This window comes from Electrona antarctica (genome assembly GCF_951216825.1).
Source record: "Electrona antarctica genome assembly, chromosome: 19".
NCBI lineage: Eukaryota > Metazoa > Chordata > Actinopteri > Myctophiformes > Myctophidae > Electrona > Electrona antarctica.
In genome coordinates this window covers 10,283,569-10,303,846 of record NC_136800.1, presented here as the reverse complement: position 1 = coordinate 10,303,846, position 20,278 = coordinate 10,283,569, and the positions used below count along the sequence as shown (strand labels likewise).

The 20,278-nt window shown below is 41.5% G+C and overlaps 1 protein-coding gene across 1 annotated transcript in view; it reads right to left on the bottom strand.

Moving 5' to 3' along the window:
- The window catches only part of LOC306943171 (corticotropin-releasing factor receptor 2), a gene marked incomplete at both ends in the record, with an annotated part of 42,523 nt that extends 22,675 nt beyond the window's left edge, over positions 1-19,848 (bottom strand). The window contains 2 exons of the mRNA XM_079529373.1: positions 19,485-19,607; positions 19,728-19,848. Of these exons, the coding sequence (XP_079385499.1) occupies positions 19,485-19,607; positions 19,728-19,848 (244 nt within the window). The remainder of the gene's footprint in view (positions 1-19,484; positions 19,608-19,727) is intronic.
- Positions 19,849-20,278: the final 430 nt, after the last annotated feature.

Sequence of the window (20,278 nt, the reverse complement as noted above, 5' to 3'; positions counted from 1 at the left end):
TAATAAGCCCCTGTATACTGTATATCTCAAATAGAAGTTTAGTTAGTTGTAGCATTGTAGTTGATAGCCGCACCTGAATTGACAGGATGCGTCAGCGTGGGAGAGCTGAGACAAGGGTAACAGGGATTCAGTTACCTGGATGGTGTACAGATCGCACAGGACTTGCACTGGATGAATGGTCGGGCTAGGTGTAGGGCACCAGATGCTTGAACCTAGATGCATCCCATATTTCAATGTGCTTTGATGTTTTGTACGGTTGGGTGGTAAAAGGATATAGCCCTCGGCCTTTAACCGTATAACACAAGATGTTCCACTACTAAAACTGATTGGAGGAAGTGTCAAACAGATACGAAAGAGGAATCAAATCAAATCAAATCAAATTTATTTATATAGCACATTTAAAAACAACTCTCATTGTACCAAAGTGCTTCACAAGGCAGAATATAGTGGAATACAATACAATACAATAAAATGCAATACAATACAATACAGTACAATTCAGTGCAGAAGACGTCAATAGTAAAAAAAAAAAAGAGTTGAAGTCTCCCCGTATTTCAGGCAATACACCTGTTGCCCATCATGTTAGACTCATCCAGATTGGATGATGGAGGTGGCAGTGAGGATACATTGAGGCAAAACAGTACAAAGTATCACCAAAATTGTCGGGAAACTGAAACTCCAGCGTTCCACTAAGAGAGCAGCTGAAATTCAGAATGATCCTGGTGAAGGACACGCAAAAATTCAAAGAGTGCAGTGCAGCGGATGTGATCTCCCCCCCATCGAAGCCCTGTATGACGATCGTTGTGTCAGCAAAGCTCGTCGTGGAATTATCAGGGACCCAAGCCATCCCAACCGCAGACTGTTTGAGATGCTGCCACATGGAAAACGTTTTCGCAGTCTCGAAGCCCCTGGAAATAGACTGCAAATAAGCTTCTTTCCCCAAACAATCAGATACATGAACGAACTGATAATAACCAGGGCGAGTTTACCTAACTTTGCTACTACAGGGAAACATGTAACTATGTTACTATTTTTCTAGCACTCTTTATTCTATCCCTTTGTTTTGCTGTGCTTGCTGTGTTTTTTGTTGTTTGAATATTATGCTATCTATGCCGCTGCATTGTCTGTAAGGAAGCCAAACAAAAATAAGTTTTACTCTTATATACCTGTACATAAGATGTAACAATAAAGTCCAACCTTGAACCTTGATCTAGGTTCAAGCATCTGGTGCCCTACACTTAGCACCGACCGTTCATCCAGTGCCATTTAAGTCCTGTGCGATCTGTACACCATCCAGGTAACTGAAGCCCCGTTACCCTTGTCTCAGCTCTCCCACGCTGGCACATCTTGTCAATTCAGGTGCGGCTATCTAACTACAATACTACAACTAACTAAACTTCTAGTGGAGATATATACAGGGGCTAATTAGCATTTAGGACACTAAAGTATACAACAAACTACAGTGAGTACACTACAACAGTTAGTAAACCACAACTACAGTGGGTTACTTTTCTGAGAGAGTAGGTTCTGAAGCACTTGTGTGCCAAATTTGGTGCTTGTATGATCAAGTGAACGATCGTTTCAGTAATCTGCTCCACTACTCATACCAGCCCTGTTTGGGTCTTAATAGAATTATGCCCTCTCTTAGCTAGATGCCTTATACTCCTTAAATGAAAACACGCGTCTCCAACCACCCATAATTAGACGTATTTCTTTTTTACTCAACCTAAATTAGATTTTCGCTTGAGAACTTTTGAACACCTCTTGTGTGCACTTATGTACTTGTGTGCACTTATGTAAAGACCTGTCACAGTTGTTCTAGAGGAGACTGACAATTTGAATCATGACATGTTGGACTTCGTAGTTCGTACTGTACAAACGTAGGCCAGCCCAGCACACAGACACATTAGTTTTTTAATTAGTGTGGTTGCCCAAAAGGGCAGACCGACACTACAGCCTGTACAGTAACTGGGCGATTTTATTCCTTCCTTTCTTATGTAAACTTTATTTTGTCCCGCTACTCCTCCCACAGTTTTGGCGGCACTTGAGCCATATGTCAAATCGTGTGCTCGCATTGCTAAGAGGCTAAGAGGTAGCCTATTATGTTGTATAGTTTTTTTGTTTTGTTTTTAAGTAAGCCTTGCTGAGCCATGAGGCTCATTGGGCAGGAGCCTATGCTATATCTGAGCCATGAGGCTCATTGGGCAGGAGACTATGCTATATCTTGCACAACCCCTTACCCCTTATCCTTAAACTTATTTGCCATTTTTAGTTTGAAAAACGATGTAGATCGGCTAGTTCGTCTTTACAGTCACGCAAATTTACCCTAATAAAAAACGTCATATACATGCATATAGCATATAATATATGCTCATCAAACACTGTACACAAGGAATTGTCGAAACTCCTATCCAAATGGCGGTATGTCGGAATGCCGGCATGTAAAGTTTGTCCCACATCATCCCACATGAACAGAATAATGTCTCGCATTAGTCAAGTCAAGTCACTTATAAAGCACATTTAAAAACAGCCAACGGCTGACCAAAGTGCTGTACACCAAAGCATCACATATCATACAACACATCAAAGTTAAAAAATCACACCCCCGTGTGAACTGAGTGCTCTCTCTCTCTCTCTCTGTAAGGTTTAACAGGCCTGGGAGAACTTGTGTGTTTTCAGTTTGCTTTTAAAAATGTCCAAAAAGGGTGCAGACCTAATAATTAAGGGTTGGTTGTTCCACGGATTTGGAGCGGCAATCGAAAAGGCTCGATCACTTTTAACTTGGTACATGGAACCTTGAGGAGCCCCTGATCTGTTGATCTATAAGTGGCCTATAGGGTTATCCGGGGGAGGAAGCAGCTCACAACTGTAGGGTGGTGCCAGCCCATGGTGGGCTTTATACACAAATAATACATTTTTAAAATGGAGTAGAATGATCATGGTTAAAAAATTATTCACTGATACAACCATGAAACTACAGGAGACAGTTGGAGAACGCAACACAAAGATGCAAGAAGAGTTCAATTGTGTGAAACATGGAGATACAATAAGGATTCTGCCCCGACAGAGATTATATGATTATTGGGTCAGTGGCAAGCAACCCTGAGGTTGCACGCATGAGAGTCAAGAGACCGTTCAAATCTCAACTGCTGACTCAAGCCTGCAGGCTTGACACGACAGAGGCATTAGGTCACTTACAGTCTAATGTGAAAGGGGGAAATCCTATGTCTGTATGCAGTGTGGTCCTTTAATAGTAAGAAGACCTTCCAACTGAAAGCAGCCTTATTATATATAAGTAATGTCAATAGAGAGTACCAGCTCAGTGGCCTTGTGGTTAGAGTGTCCGCCCTGAGACTGGGCGGTCGGTGTTCAATCCCTGGCCGGGTCATACCAAAGACTCAAGCATCAAGGGTTGGATTGGGGGTAAGTCCCTGCGACATACTAGCGTCATGTCCAGGGGGTGTACTTGTACATCAAGCTGCCTCACGCTACAGAAACAGGAGATAGGCTCCTGCCCTATGGGCCTCATGGCTCGGCAAGGCTACTTACTTTAATGTCAATAGAGAGTGCCTAGTTGGGTGTATTATTGAGCCATAAGATGAATCTGGCAGTGTTTAACTGGGGGTGGGTGGTGTGAAGAAGAGTATGTGAGTAGGGGTGGACTGGCCACAGGACTTACCGGTGGGCCACGACCGTAGGGGGCCGCTCAAGTTATATGCTTAATTATTTTATTACAAAAATGCAAGTAATGTTATCAGTCAGGTGCTACGATGCGTATGTCCCTTAGCAGCATGTGAGATGACGTCATATGCTGGCACGGTACATACGGAAGCCAGGGTATAATTGGTTTACGATGGTGACATAATGATGATATGTTTTAGTGTCGGGTGGATTAAAGGGACATACGCATCAAACCACCGAGTAACCACATTATACCACTAACCAACTCAGAAATTACATATACATACATATAGACATATACATATATAGACATATGACGTGATGAATATATGTACCAATGCCAGGGTATTGGTTATCGATGGTGACGTAACGATGACATGTTTCAGTGTCAGGTGGACTAAAGGTAATGCCCCTATGTATACATGTATGTAATCTGACACCACTGCCATAACAGGCATAAGTACTCATTACCATACTTCAAAATACTAAAATACTTTTTTTCCTCCAAAAGTAAGGTACGTAGCAAATAGCTAAACCTAATAATTCAATATTGCAAACGTTCTTTCACAGAGAAGCTGAGATTTGAAAGTGTGTAGCGATCTACAGTACTTGCACGCTCTGCTTGTGCACTAGTGGGCCATTTATGGCCTACTTGTGTGCAACAAGCATAGGCACTCGACAGAGTGCAGTTCTAGTTATTATTATTTTGACAGGCAGGCAAAGTGAGTGACAAGTCCCTCTTCCACCTTGAATCCTTTTGCCAGCATTCTTGTGAGAGCAACAGGTTAGTTGTCTGTTGGTTTGTATAATTTATGTTGTTCTGTAAAAGTGGTGGTATTAGGGCTTGTTTGTTTGTGTGTGCCTCGACGGAGCGGGCGGTAGAGTTTCTGCTATCTGCGCGCTGGTCCCAGTCCAGCCCTGTGAGTATGTTTATCCTGCTTTTTGCCAAAAGTGCCCTTGGGGCTACTTCTATTGTGATGTGGTGCTAATTTGACTGGTAGGGGAAACACTTAGGAACCACTCTAAAAGATCACGGGCCGTTTGTGTTCTATTAATACATAAAGATTAAGGAAAAACAAACAGCCACCAAGCCACTCATTTTATTGTGAATCCTTCTGACATGGTAAATCTTTAGGATATTGAAATGCATGGAAATGAATGTTTATTTAATACATAAATAAATAACCACAGTAGAAAGGAGTGCTCTGTGGTGCACACATTATCTGCCATCTAAAAACAAGCTTGTAAATTAACTGTGTTTTGACTTAATTTAGTGGTTGTATTTCTTGTTGGAATGAGCAGCATCTGTAAAGTGTTTGAGCTTGCCTGTGGGTTTCATAAATTATGTAACCAATGAAAAATATAAATAGGAACTGTGACTAAATAACTGAATGGAAGTTACTGGAACACGTACATGGTTATTTTTTCCATTTCCTGAAAAGTGGTTTTGGACTAGCTCTGGTACTTAGCTCTAATGCGTTGTATTTAGAGCTATGCTATACTGATGAATTCCGGGGCTCGCATATATGCAGACCAGCCTCTCGTCTTTAGCGTAAATAAAAACAACGTTTTTGCTTCTCACCAATACAAAGGCGGGTTGTGTCATTAGAAAGTGGAAGCACTTTGCATCCTTTAAAAACCTCCAAGATGACCATGAGCTACCAAATTCTCACTTTTTCAGATACCTCCAAGTTCGAAGTTTTGCTAAAGAACACTTTCCATTTCCAGCTATGCCAGATAAGAGTATAATAGACACCATACTAGACTGGGACCCATACACCATAGGTAGCATATCTAATATATATAAGGCTTTACAGGAGATTGGCCCTCCTCTCTTGGATAAAACAAAAGCAGCCTGGGAACAGGACCTGAATTTAGAGCTGGAGGAAGAGATGTGGGAACTCTCTTTGAAGCGTATTCATACTACCTCTTTATGTCTTAGACATTGCCTAATTCAATTCAAAATAGTACATCGTTTGCATTTCTCGAGAGAAAAACTATCTAAAATGTATCCTGACATTGACTCTACTTGTATAAGATGTCATCTGGAGCCAGCCTCTGTTGGACATATGTTTTGGGGATGCACTTCCTTGAACCCGTTTTGGAATAGTATAGTATTGATTGATGCTTTCTCAACCATTTGTCATATACCAATTGCGCCCAACCCGATAACTGCTATATTTGGAGTTCCCATTGACGATGCACCAATTACCTCTCCCCAAGCCAATTTCATAGCTTTTTCTTCACTCATAGCGAGGAGACTTATTCTCCGCAATTAGAAATCTGATAAACCTCCAACATTCACAAGTTGGGTCAAGGATGTTCTATCCTTTATACCATTGGAGAAGCTCAGATACAACAGGTACAAATCTCGCCAGAAATTTGTAAAGGCTTGGTCCCCTTTCATTGAATTCACCCTTTCACTATCTTTTGATGCTGTATCCTAGCTGTTAAGTGTTAACCTACATGTCATTTTTCTGTTTCCCTTCATTTTTGCTTGTCATGTTTTATACTGATAATTGGATGTGTGGTAACCTATTTTCCTTATTGTACTAGTGTCTGGTTAGAGTCTGGTTGGTTCACTGTGTAGCCCCTTAATCTAGTAAAAGGCAATTTTTATTGTATTTATTTTATTATTTTATTAATTTATTATTTATATCCTTTATTACCTGTTTTTTTATTATCGTGGTTTATGGTTTTATTATTGTTGCTTTTGTTGTTGTTGTTGTTGTCTTATTTTGTGATGGAACCGGGGAGGGTGGGGTATGTGTGGGGTTGTTTGTCTACCAAAATTGAAAATCTTATTAAAAAAGAAAAGAAAGTGGAAGCACTCTGAGTCCCCCACCACACGTATAAAAGGTACATTTTGGCCAAAAAGGGAAAATATTCTGTATGATGGTTTTCTCTTGGTAATATCGGTAGAGGGTGCAGTGGAGTAACTAAAAGTATTTTTTTCCCGGGGGAAAATAATCCCTTTTAGGCCAAAAACTAAATTTTATACGTGTGCAGGCGCGTAACTACCGTGACGCAGACAACGCGACTGCGTGGGGGCCCAGAGGCAAGGGGGTCACACGGCCGCCCACCCGCGCCGTCTGTAAAATGAAATTATAATACAGAGATGCAATGACAGTTGAGTTGAACAAAGTTTGGCGGAGCCTGCATGGTGGTGGCTGCTGCTATAGCACACACAGCCCCACACCATACCATAATATGCATAGGCAACATGTGCCCCGCCTCCCCCAACAGCTCTCCTGCCTAGAGTGTAGCGTCGGTCCCAGGCTGTAGGCTAATAACGTGAAGGAAGTCAGTAGTGTCTGTGGCGCACCGCGAGTGTGCATGCAGTGGGCTTTCCCAGTCTCGAGTCCCGACAGCCAGCCAGGTACGTGCCCAAATCACAACTACAATAATTGTACAGTGCCCCGCTGTTTATAAACCAACACGCAGTTTGGGCTTGTTTTCACAGCAGGCTGCTGCTGCTGCTGCTCTGTTCACAATTGCGACAGATACCGTACAGTGCCCCGTTGCGCTGTTTATAAGCCAAAACAGTCAGTCTGTATGGGACATTTCGATCGCGGGTGGGGGGGGGGGGGGGGTGCTGTCGGGGGCACTCGCTGATCAGCCTGTGCCAGGGCCCAGTGACATCTAGTTACGCCCCTGTACGTGTGGTGGGGCGCTCAGAGTGCTTCCACTTTCTAATGACACAACCCGCCTTTGGGTTGTGTCAACTTGTTTGTCTGGCTCACTTGTTTTGGTCATGTCCATGGCGGGGACAGCCCCCCATTCCGAAACACCGCCATTCCGAAACACCGCCATTCCGAAAGGGGGGCATAAACCCCGCCATTCCGAAACACCGCCATTCCGAAAGGGTGGTATACGCTAGTCTGTGAATGGCCGCTCATTCTGCCCCACGGTGAATTGTCTATTTTCATGTCAATCAATGGCCGCTCATTCGGCCCCACAGAGCTGTTATTTAATGAGCCCTATCAATGGCCGCTCATTCGGAGCCCAATACGCGTGCGTCCATAAACCCAACGTGTCTGATGAGCGCCCATTGACTCGGGAATGGGCCTTGAACAAATAACCCTATAGCATAGAACGAACCAGCAGAACGACCAGAGACGCACAGCATCACCAGCTGGCTGTATGCCCAATCCGTAGAGCTCCACCTGGCCGGAGTGCACAGTCCCGCAACACTCACTCACTCACTCAGGTTTTATTTAATTCATAACAAGTCATAACCTACTGTAAGCTAATTCCATCTCGCCCCAGCTTTTTTCCGCCGACCTCACGTGCTTTGATTTTGAGTTTTCTTTCTCTAGTGGATAATTTTCTTCGTTTTTTAATATGGGCCTACTTTTATTTCTACTCCACTACATGTCCACTTTACTGCAGTAAAATTAGGCCTATTTAATGCCTATTTTGCATTTTTTACATTTGCAAACTGTTTTTTTTATTTTTTATACCGATGTGTAACTGCTAGTGTCATTGCAAGGAACATGCAAGGAACAGTAAAGGCCTTTCTCAAATGTTGATTACCGGACTTATTTCTTCATTGCAATATTGATACTTTAACTTAAGCAAAACTTTTCCACCACTGTGCAAATCGTTCTGAAGGTATAGGCCATGGGTTAATTTGGATATGTGTCCACCCTTTGAATGGGACTGAGAGTAGGCTACTTTTGTACTGAACTTAAGAGCTGAATAGGCTATTGTGTAGCTTTAGCATAGCGCCCCAAAGAAGCGCACAGACTCTGGTTTGGCTGCATCTACCATGACTATGTTTAAAGCACCCTCTTCTGCACGCCTCTTGTTCCTCGGTGAACGGCGAAACCCCTGCATATTGCTTCCGTTATCATATTGTGAAATATCCATTCCAAATGTATCCATTAGGAAGACGCATTTTCTTTGAGGATTTGCATTGTGCTACCAATGGCATATAGTGCGTTCTCATGCACGTTAATCATTTATTTATTGCTGCTGCGCTGTTATTATTAAGTGCAGTATTTACGCACATAGCCTCGTTTTGGTTTGATATTAGTCCAGACCAGACTGGACAGCTGTGTGATCTCATCTCATGGATTCCTTCTGAAGACTTCAATTATGGGCATATGTGGACTATTATGGACAGATTAGCATAAACACCCCATGCTCATGCTGGTTTTCTTTCCAATTGCGCAGTGAGCAACAGGCACAGTCTTATTTTCCATTCTACACCAGTTCCGACATTTTTATTCAAAGCTGTAACATTACCTTTTCCTTGAGTTAATATAATATTTGATACATAAAATTATCATGCACAAGTTGATCATTATAGCCTAAATAACACTATGTCAATCCTGCATGCCAATGATTAATGAGATGAAAGTTTCATCATACTTCTGGTGGTTACGGAGTAATTAGAATCACAGACAGCCTTCTGAATGTGGCTATTTGGAGAGCTCCAAGTTGCGCACGGATGCTTGTTATTTTTTCCAGTGGTTCCTAAATGCTAGTTTCTTCGAATATATCTAATCTCCTAGTTCACAAATTGTCGCTTTCGGAATGGCGGGGCGAATTCTTCCATGGGGAAACATCGGCATTCCGATATATGGAAGTGAACCTTCGGAATGGCGGTGGTTCGGAATGGCGGTGCGTAACCGTCAATGGTGCATGTGCCATAGCCTGGCTAATAAGCCAGACTAATATCACACAACACTGTCGCGGTATATTAGTCTGGGCTGGCTCCACTTGGATTTCATTTCCCGGGGGGCGGGTTCAAACATTTTCTCTTCGACGCAATTGGTCAGAGCTACTGTCAGTCAAAGGTCTCAAGCATTGAACGTCACTGTACCAAAGCCCGCCCATATTGCATACCGTGTCCCGATTGGCCCGACCTGTTCTCGGTTGTAGGAAAGAGGCGTGCTACTGAGCCTCGCCAGACCCTAATCCGCTGGCAGGCAAAAAAAATTTTGCCAACGGCTGATTCGGTCTGGTTTATTAACCAGGCTACATGTGCCATACTTGGCGATTGTAGTAATAAAAGACACATTCGTGCAATTTTGCTTCTTCTTCTTTCTGTGATTAATTACCAGGGGTCGCCATAGCGGATTCTCCCCCATCTTTGCAGTTCTACTTGATCTGCTTTTTGGATCACGTATTTGGTATTTACTACAGAACCAGAACCAAAAAGACTTGACATTATACTTCATTTATCCTTTAGTAGTCCTATATACAATTTAAAACATTGGGTTCGATTTGTAAAAAATAAAAAAAATAAAGAAAAATGTGTTGCATTGCGACGCAAGTTGTTGATATGCTATTTTTGAACATAAATACCTTGTTTTATGTTGAAAGATAGATAGAGAAATGTTGACACATTTTAACATACATGTTTTATTATATTGTTAAATTGTGTTATTATAAAACAATATCAAACATATCAGACACTCATAAGGAAATCAGTCTGACCAGAAGCACGGATAAAACATATCCCCACTGGAGATGAATTAATGAATGGAGGGCATATCCGGCATATATACCCCCCAGCCCCAGCAAATCTCACCCTGCATGAGCTTATTAGGTCACCCTGACTCTCACTGTGTTTGCAAATGAAGCAAAACTCTATATAACACAGGCTCATCCATGCATAGTTATGTTAATAATTGATGTTCATAATGATTACACCGCACGATTTGCATGCATCAATGACAACAATCTATAAGACAGGCCTTCAGCTTCCACTATTACTGCCACGTAGCACATCTTGACTCATTCTGAAGCAATGTTCTCATAATCTAAGTGTGAAATTATGTGTGGAGAATGAAGATTCATTAGTAAATCAAATAATGTTAGAATGTTACTGAGTTAATACACATTCATTTGCAAGTGAAAAAATATGAGTAGAAAAGAGAGCTCCTCGGAGCACAGGATTCCTACATTTGGTCATCTGAAAATCAAACTTGTACATCTTGATCTCACGGATTTGTGAGTTTTTGACCAACAAACTTGTAAGAGTTATAGGCCAAAACGTGAAGTGGGCTATTATAGCACAAGCATAAGGAGATTAGAAAAATTTGGGATGGAGATTCCACCTTCCAGTTCAAATATGATTATCTTGGGAGGTTGCGGCCTGAGAAGTTCGGGAAGTCTTGGCCTCTAAGGGAATGTGCCTGCAAAGTTTCACGGCATTGAGGCATTTTGTTCAAAACGGACGACTCCTGTAAACTTTGGAAGCCAATCTTAGCCAATCGGGATGGAATATGAAAAATCACACATCACTTGATCAACATGACTATATAGAGATACTGTGTACCGATTTGCATGATGTTCACACAAAATCTGTAGTAATATAGTAAAAAAAGAGAGAGAGGGGGAAAAAAAGAGTAATATGGTGCTGCTATAACAGACAGATGTGAAAGATGTCTCCAGGGAGTGTGTGTGCACAGTTTCACGTAGGCCTAGAAAGTCTCGGCCACACCTTCCGCCTGGCAGAGACAACAAATGGATGCTCAGTGAAATACACACGGTGGTGGAAGCATAAAACGATGTACTGTATGCAGTATTCATTCAAGTGAACATTTTTGGAGTATCTCTCACTAATTCAGCTTTCCTTCCAAAAGGGCAACTTGTTTAGTATAATTATCGTCAGTGATGAGCACAGCATATTACTGCTCCATTTTGAAACAGAGTCAGAGTTGTTCAGAATAGCATTCCCGAGCTGATGTGTTTTTAACCTGTTACATGTACTGTTCTTATTGGTTTCTACTCTTATTTTACTTGTTTTCTAATAAAGTTGTCATTTTCTCATGCCCCCCCGCTATATAAGTCCCAGGTATTAAGTGTCTTAATGAGTTGCAGTCACAAGTGTCCTCAGTGATTTATAGTTACTTAGCTCAGCTCATGCAAACTCAAGCACTTTTTTGTCAGCAGCCTCAGCATACTTCAAGATCTTCAGATTCATACAGTAGAATCTTCACTTGGTGGAGGCCTGAATGTGTTATTTGAGATTGCAACCTTGCAAGGAGTCTAGATGCCTGTAAAATGTGTTGAACCCAATTATGTGTTATATTAGTTTGTGACAATAGCACATTGTAATGTTTTTCTGCTTTGTTTTCCCTGTGCATGTTATTATTTTTTATGAAATGAAATGTGACATGTGATGCTGACTATTAGTAAAATAGTGACAGAGACTGATGAGACATATAACCCAAGGTTATATGTAGAGGAAGTGACACACGGGGAAAAGGGGAAATCTAAAACCGTGTGTAAGCCTACACGGGAGAAGAGGAGCGCCAGATAACAGTCGGATTATTGATTTAGTGAGTTTAATCGCGTTATCTGCAGCCTTTAATAAAGAACTGTCGGGACCGCTGGGGGGAATTAAGCAACCGCTTAATTGCCGCCGCCGTCGGGGGATCGGTGTTGGGATTCGAGTCAGTGTTTGCTGCCAATGGAGTCTACATACCGGTGAGATCGAACCAAAGGCCTTCTGGTGGATTATAAACCTTAAGGGGTACCCCATTTGTATTTTTTGTTTGGCCGTTTAGAGCGGAAGAGCTCTTTCTTTGGATAACTCGGATAACGAACTGCTAAAGACTATCGCGGGCGCGCTGCGTTCAATTAAAGAAGAGGACGTGGACTTTATTATTTAGTTAACAGCACTGAGCGCGGTTTTGCACCGTTGACTTTGGGGGCTTGTTTATTGTTTGTAGACGACGTAACGCAAGACGCTACAGGGAGCCTTGGGACTGGTTTGGAGCGGGAGGGGGGTTTGAACGTGATTATTGTTTTGTTGATTTAAGATTGTTTTCTTGTTTATTTCTTTCACTTTAAGGGAGAGCGACAGGGACAGACGCACTTTGCAAAGTGTATTGGTTCGATTGAACACTGTTTGTTTTGTCAATCGCTTTTGTGGCAACTCTATATAAATAATATAAACTATAACCCTACGATCCCGTTATTTATTTATTTTTCCTTAGTTAATGATTTTCCCTAACGCATAAAGGGCGATTGTTACAAGTTATTATTGGACTTTATGTACACTGTGATAGACTGGACTATTGTACGATCCATATAATTGCCCTCCACTTGTCTACAGTAAGATATTTTAAAATTAATATTGATAACGTGTTGGGCGTTTAAGTTAAATAACTCCGAAACTACAAATCATTTCAAAGTAAAAAGTTCCAGCATGTGTCTCCACAGTAAGCTGAATTATAAAAAGTGTGAATGGAGTTTCTAGGTGAAAGTGCTTTTTTGACGTGCCAACATCTGCCATTGAGCCCCATTGTGAATTTCTCAAATTTGAAAGCACTATATTTCTAAAACTATGAAACATTTCAAAGATTTATTTTCATGTCCACCGTAAGATGAACCTAAATAGGTTTGAATGGGGTTTCTATAGTGTAACTATTTAGGACTAGTAGCATGCAAGCAAGCAAGTTAAATACGGGGGGGACATATTTTGACAGCAGAAACTGCCTGTCATAATTTCTCCCCCCTCCCTATTCCAAAGCCCCCCCAGGTACATTATATATTTAAACTATTTTCAGCAATGGTACACTTATTTTTTCAGTGGGTAGATCTTGTTGAGCTGGTCATTTTGAAAGTAGATCTCACGTCATAAATGTGTGGGCAGCCCTGATGTAGGACTAGTAGCATGACAAAGTTTGTGATATTGCCATTGAGAATGCATTGGGCGTTTAAGTTAAATAACTCAGAAACTACAAATCATTTCAAAGTAAAAAGTTCCAGCATTTGTCTTCACAGTAAGCTGAATTATAAAATGTGTGAATGGAGTTTCTAGGTGAAAGTGATTTTTGGACGTGCCATAGAGCTGCCATTGAGCCCCATTGTGAATTTCTCAAATTTGAAAGCACTATATTTCTAAAACTATGAAACATTTCAAAGATCAACCTTTCAGGTTTCTAGGTGTAAGTATGAAGGACTTGTAGCATGCCAAAGTTTGTGCTATTGCCATTGTGAATGCATTGGGCGTTTAAGTTAAATACGGGGGGGACATATTTTGACAGCAGAAACTGCCTGTCATAATTTCTCCCCCCTCCCTATTCCAAAGCCCCCCCAGGTACATTATATATTTAAACTATTTTCAGCAATGGTACACTTATTTTTTCAGTGGGTAGATCTTGTTGAGCTGGTCATTTTGAAAGTAGATCTCACGTCATACATGTGTGGGCACCCCTGCTGTAGTGGCTGGGGTATTTCAGGGGCAATATATTTTTTATATGCACCGATTACAAATAAAAGAGAGTTAATACGTTGAGAGCTCGGTCTCTGCCTCCGCCGCCCACTTCCTCATTTGCGACTGTCACTAGAAGACTCATGTCATTCAGCGATTATGCTACAGTTACCCTTAAAAATAACATGTCAACTCAATGTCATTGTAACTAAGATATCGATAGAAATTCATAATTTTGTAATGTCATATTTAGACATACGAGCGCTAATCCATAGCATCCCTCCCAGCAGCAACAACAACCCCATAGCCTGAAGTGACCTGGCTCGGCCAATAGAATGACGGGAGGAGGGGGGGGTGGAGCTAGATTTGAATTCTGTTTGGAAACATCACTGACTTCTGTGTACAACAAACACTGGAAACTTGTCTATATCTCCTTTAAATAATAATAACAACAACAATAACAAATGGGTCCCGCCCAGTGTTTGGGAACCTTCAGTGATATAGAGACACTGAGGTCATATTTGATCTACAGTCTTGTGTTCATCTTGCTAGCCCATAGCAGAGGTTGACATCTATTGGATGTCAACCTCTGCTCTGGGCTAGCAGTAGGCCCCCAAGGCCCATACACAGACAATGAATGAGCTTGTGACACATACAGCAAATATGATGAAGTGCATCTTCTATAAACCATTGAACTGGATGAACACTCGCAAAGGAGGACACGGGGGTGGTTTAAAAATGCATATGGCTCTTATCAAGGCACTCCACGGGCATTCATATTTTATTTATATGTTGAACGGAATGGAAATGGCAATTTATAGCCCCGCACACCTGATGGGGCCATGCAGATCTGTGTGAAACCTTGGACTTTAAGTGACTGTAAAATACATAATTCCCCAACATTAAGCCCACTTAGCTGTTCATTTTACAGGGTTACTGAAATACTCATTAAGGTCAAGCATTATGCTTAACAGCACACCTTTAGTGTCCAACTACTCTGGCTATAGAATAATGGCCCATTACAGTCCCTGTAATCCGTGGGTTTGACCTATTGTTCTAATATACTGGTACAATGTGACAGAATGTAACCCCTTACTGCCCTGAGGATTCTCACGGAAGCCATTTGAAAAGCAGTACAATGTGCTATTATTAGTCCCATTGAAGACAAATAAAGTCAGTGTTTAGGTCTACCGTAAATGTGTAACGTAATAAAATAACATGAATGAAATGAAATAAAATGTTTGTTGGGAGATATTCTTATAGCCTAGAACTGTCGTTTCATATTGCCTTTTGTTTGCTTGTGTTTGCGTACATCATGAATACCGTAGTAAGACAAGGATAACCACATCATGACGCGTCATTCAAAACCCTGATAGGGTTGCGTAAAGATCCGCCCCCGACTGCCTCTGATTGGCCTACCGACAATGCCGGTCTGGTTTCCAGACTCTCCTCCGAGGTGGAAAGTGTGGTGACACTGACTGATGCAACGTTACTACGAGTCCGTGGTGGGAAATATTGCTCTGTGCAATAATGCAAAGTTATAACTTCTGTGATTCACAAGATTGTATTGTGTGTATTGTGTGTGTATTTGGATGTGCACTGAAAGACCTTGATGAGCACATGCAGTGGAATTACTTAAGCAAATGGAAATCAATAAAGAACTCTGACGGTGTAACCTTAAACCCTTGGACTGCCACTCCCAATAGCAGCTTTTCTGTGACATATATTCATATTTTTAATTCATAATTTTAATGCCAAAAGAAAAATCCGCGATATACACACTATATCTCATTTTGACGGGGCAAGACTATAGTATTGGAACAATCAGTCCTGATGGTGGCGGTAACGTCACCATTATGCCGATTCCGACCAAATAGAGCGAGTGAGTGATGACCACTTCCGGTTTGCGATCAAAATATCTGGTAGTATCTTTGCTACTGTGCAGCACTATCAGATGCCCGGAATGCTAAGCTATCATCGTATTTTTCATAACTAAGTCAAATTAAGCTCTAATCAAGCCCAAAATATCGCATTTTACGCAGCGATGCATGTGCGTGATCGACCGTGCACGCACGGATTTCGGCCGGTTAGCCAAATTAGCCAAAAGATGCTACATGCTACATTTTGTTATATTAAGCTCCCGATTATAGGGAATTAAACCAGCCCGTCAATTCCGTCAACGGAAGGTTTGGATTTATTAATCCAATCCGTCAAATCCGTCAACGGTAGTTCAAGGGTTAACACAATCAGTGCCGGAAGTCCTTCAAAATAGGAGCTCTGGGGTGCCGGAAAGACATGGCCGCTTTTACTCGGAAACCCACGACCAGGAAACAATCCACTAAAAAAAGTTTACTTTACATAGCTAGCTTACATTGCGATCGTTTTAATATGATCCAAAAAGCGTTCATATTTTGCGGGAGAGACGGATGAGGAGCAGAAATGAAGCGCCAGTATATCGATCCGTTCAACACCACGGAGAGCGCCCTGGATTAGGAGAGACGAGTCATTCTTTCTGCCACGCTAACAGCTAAGTCAATGGTAAGCTAACAGATGCCTAGAGTGTAGCATACGGTAGCCGAAAGGCGAACTGACAAATAAAAAAAGGGAAAAAATTCAGAATATTCTTATCTCGCCCGTATCATTGAGGATGCACTAGGACGTGTGAGGACGTCGGATGTAAGCATCGATTGGGACCCCTAGGACGTGTGGCGATGTCCTATGGACGGAAACGGTTAAGGCTCATTCATAGTCTGGATTTTCGGTGGTGAGGTGACCAACGCTCCGGTGGTGAGGTGACCACCGGAGCTGAAATAACGTTGAGCGGTGGTGAGTAAAAACAGAGAGAAGGGCTGGGGCGCTGGCGGTGGTTTGCTCTTCACCGCGGCTCGTGACGTCATGTTGTAGTTCGGTGGTCACCTCACCACCGAAAATCCAGACTATGAATAACGCTTTAGAATCACCCACCGAGTGACAGTAGCATATTTGGTAAAGTTAACACTTAGCGCGCCATTGCCGACGATTAAAGTCAATTGAAGCCTAATTTTGATACTGACGCTTAACGCCATTGCCGACGGCCTTCGGCAATTGAGCTTTTATAGCGCGTTCGATTGCTTGAGCCAAAATGCTACTCACGTTAGCCGGTTAGCTAGCTGTGTTGTTAGCACAGCACTGGATCGCCCATCTTAGATCGTCGTCGCCATAAGAATCCATTCTATCCATTTCTTTCAATCGCCTGTATCTCCTATTCCTTGTCCCAGATGGCATTTTGGTCAAAACAGAGTTTCTTTGACGGCACAGATCGGACGATGTAGAGCTCTCCAGAGCTCTCCAGAGCTCCGGTCTGGCTTCAGATGGTAAACAAGGCCTGTCCGCTCCGTGTAGCTTCCTAGGTTATGACTACTGCTCATGGACCGGAAATGGCGGCTTTTCAAAATAAGAGCTCAAATTAAAGAAATGCTGGCGTGAATTAGATCCTAATTTTTCAATAAATGCTAGCGGCCTAAGTGTTAAGTTAAATCATGAACAAATTGATTTGAAAGAGAGAGAGAGAGAGAGCGAGAGGATAGTTGTTTAGAGTTAACACTAGAGAAAGTAGGAATGATAAAAGTTTAAACACCAAAGTACCGAAACAATGTAATTCATTAGTAAACAATATCCTGAAATGGTAGGCCTACTTTTCATTGGTATTCACATACTCGCCTTTTTATCATTATTCAGCTGACCATTTAATTGCACAAAATCATTTGATCACTTTGGAAATGAACTATAACATCTGTGGGTTTGACATACTACACTGATGAAGACAGCATGTTAGCATAACGATGAAGACATTGATGAAGGATTTTCGCCCTGGCGACTTGGTAAACTGGCGAGTTCTCCGCTATCCAAACAGATGAGGGCTATTAAGACCACAGCTCAAAGATGGTCATAGAATTTGCATAGCTTATAATATGGCACCAGAAATCCATTTGCATGTTGCAAAAGTATACGCATGTTGCATATACTGCATGTTGCAGTATATGCTGTCGAAGTTTAACCTGAAAATGTGTAGCACTCCCGTCAACGTCCACCAGATGTATGTTGTATAACGTTAGAGAAAAGCAATAGGACTGTTGTGTGAATATAGTCCATGATCATATACATAGCTATGACAATCCTAAATAGCATATAAGCAAATTTATACGAGGCATTTATCATTATTCCTTAATTGTTAAGGATTCTTAAAGTGCACATGCATGCGATTAACACTGTTAATAAGTAATGCATGATCTGTTTTCAATATTCAGCTTTCGTTTATTTTACCCTGACATTTCTTTTCCTCTTGGTTTGTCCGAGTAAAAAGCGCAAGTTTAAAGTCTTGCTCTTGGATATGAATTTGTTCTCGCCTCTAAAACTCATGTCACAATATTGACATGCAACACAATATGTGATCTAATTCAGTTATATCTCAATTGTGATTTTGGCAGCATGGTCTGACTGCCATAATTATCCAGTCATATATACTAGTAATCTCACATGCAGTACACTCATACTGTAGCATACTATCCAGCAACGCATGCAGAAAGTCAGAGGAAGCTGTGGAACAGGTGCTGTCATAGTAAACAAACATGACATCTCAGACCAACACAGCACAACACAACACAGCATGTCAGAAATGGTTTCTGCATGCATGAGCCATAGTCATAACGACTAGCACAAGCCCATATAGGCCTAGTATATAACTATACTCTGTGAACTGTAAGGGGTAGCTATAGAGGTGGGAAACTAACACATTGACAACATAATAAAAAAAAGTACATGTAATTCAGGTTTGTGACAATTTGTTGCATAGCCTGGCATCACCAAACTGTGGCCATAATGTAATTAAATTCTATATCTTATTATATATGTCCAGCTTTTAGTGTGCGTCACAGTGCGTGTAAACACAAACTTTGTCCCAACACAAACATTAACAAACATGACAAATTTGAGTACAAACATTGAAGACGAAGATGAGGACGCAATGATGTATGGTGATGTAGCCTACGATGATAAGAGCGACCACTTCACAGGGGTGTGATTTTTTCCCCATACATGTAGTAGGCTAATTTAACTTTTTTTTTGCTACACCCTTTTAAACTGGAGAATTGAGCAGCTTGAATTGAATAATTTGGGAGGACCTCCCATTATTGTTATTAATAATGGGAGGTTATTAATATAATTAATATAATAAGTATTATTATGCTATTATTATATTATTATTACCCTTATTATTATTATTATTATTGGTGGACTTTGATTGATTGATTGAAATATTTATTAACAGTTTGCAGAATGACAGTACATTTCAAGCACAAACTCAATACAAAGACTGTTAACTGTGAGTGGACGACCCAATTAAGCATTACACTTGTTTACAAGAGGGTCCACCATGTTCAATTCATCAAAAACCAAACGATCACGAACCAAACCACATTTGACTGTCTGTCAAATCAACTCAGAGAATATTGTCAGCTATTGCGTTACTTATTGCAGGTTTGATTTTGTGAGAGTAGAGCATAGCCTAATGCTCCCTCTCAAAGCATGCAAAAAAAAATGCGCGCGGAGCGACTTTGGGGTTGAGCGAGAGTTGAGTTCAATATCTTACTTGTTGTATTGTACTTGACGCCGTTGATGTACTCTGGACATGGTCTCTCCACGACGCGCCCGGCGCTGCTCCGTGGCCAGCACGTTCCGATCTCATCGGTCGTGGCATTGCAATAATAAGCACCTTTGGAAAAAAAAAAGCAATCATACGCTTATATTTGCTCTGAATGCACTGAAACGGTGCAAAAACATATATAGCTCTCTAAAACGTCCACAAAAGAAACACGCATGAGTGACAGCTTACCGTCAGGGTTCATCAATAAGAGGGACGCGTTTTCGTAAAAAGTATCTTGGAAAGCATCTATCAAACTACAGTTTGGGTCGCCAAACTCTCCAAATAGGATTTGGTAAATTGTAGCATCCATAGCGAAAGCTGCCAGCTGTTCCAAAGATAGCCTATAATTGGTCGGTCCAAGAAGAGTGGACACCAAGCTGCTCTCTCTCTCTCTCTATCAGCGGTGTCCCTGTGATTGTGAATGGAGCATCTCTCTCACAGCTGACTTCGACTGTTTAACAAGATCCTGCAGGCCAATCAGCACAGCAGCGCGTGAAATCCACATAAGTGCACAGGCTCGTGCCAGAAAGTGACAATTCTCGTCTGCCAAAATAGGCTACTACTTATCGGTCAGTTTATAGCCTGTCTACAGGCCATGTGGTTCTCAAACCTTTTCATGTCATATTGTCATTTGAAATGGCAGTCATTTGGAGACTGCTATTAATATTAAAGGACCACTTTTCAACCTAATCTTCATTTAATTGGTCCACTCCTCACTATAATGTTCATGATAAAATACC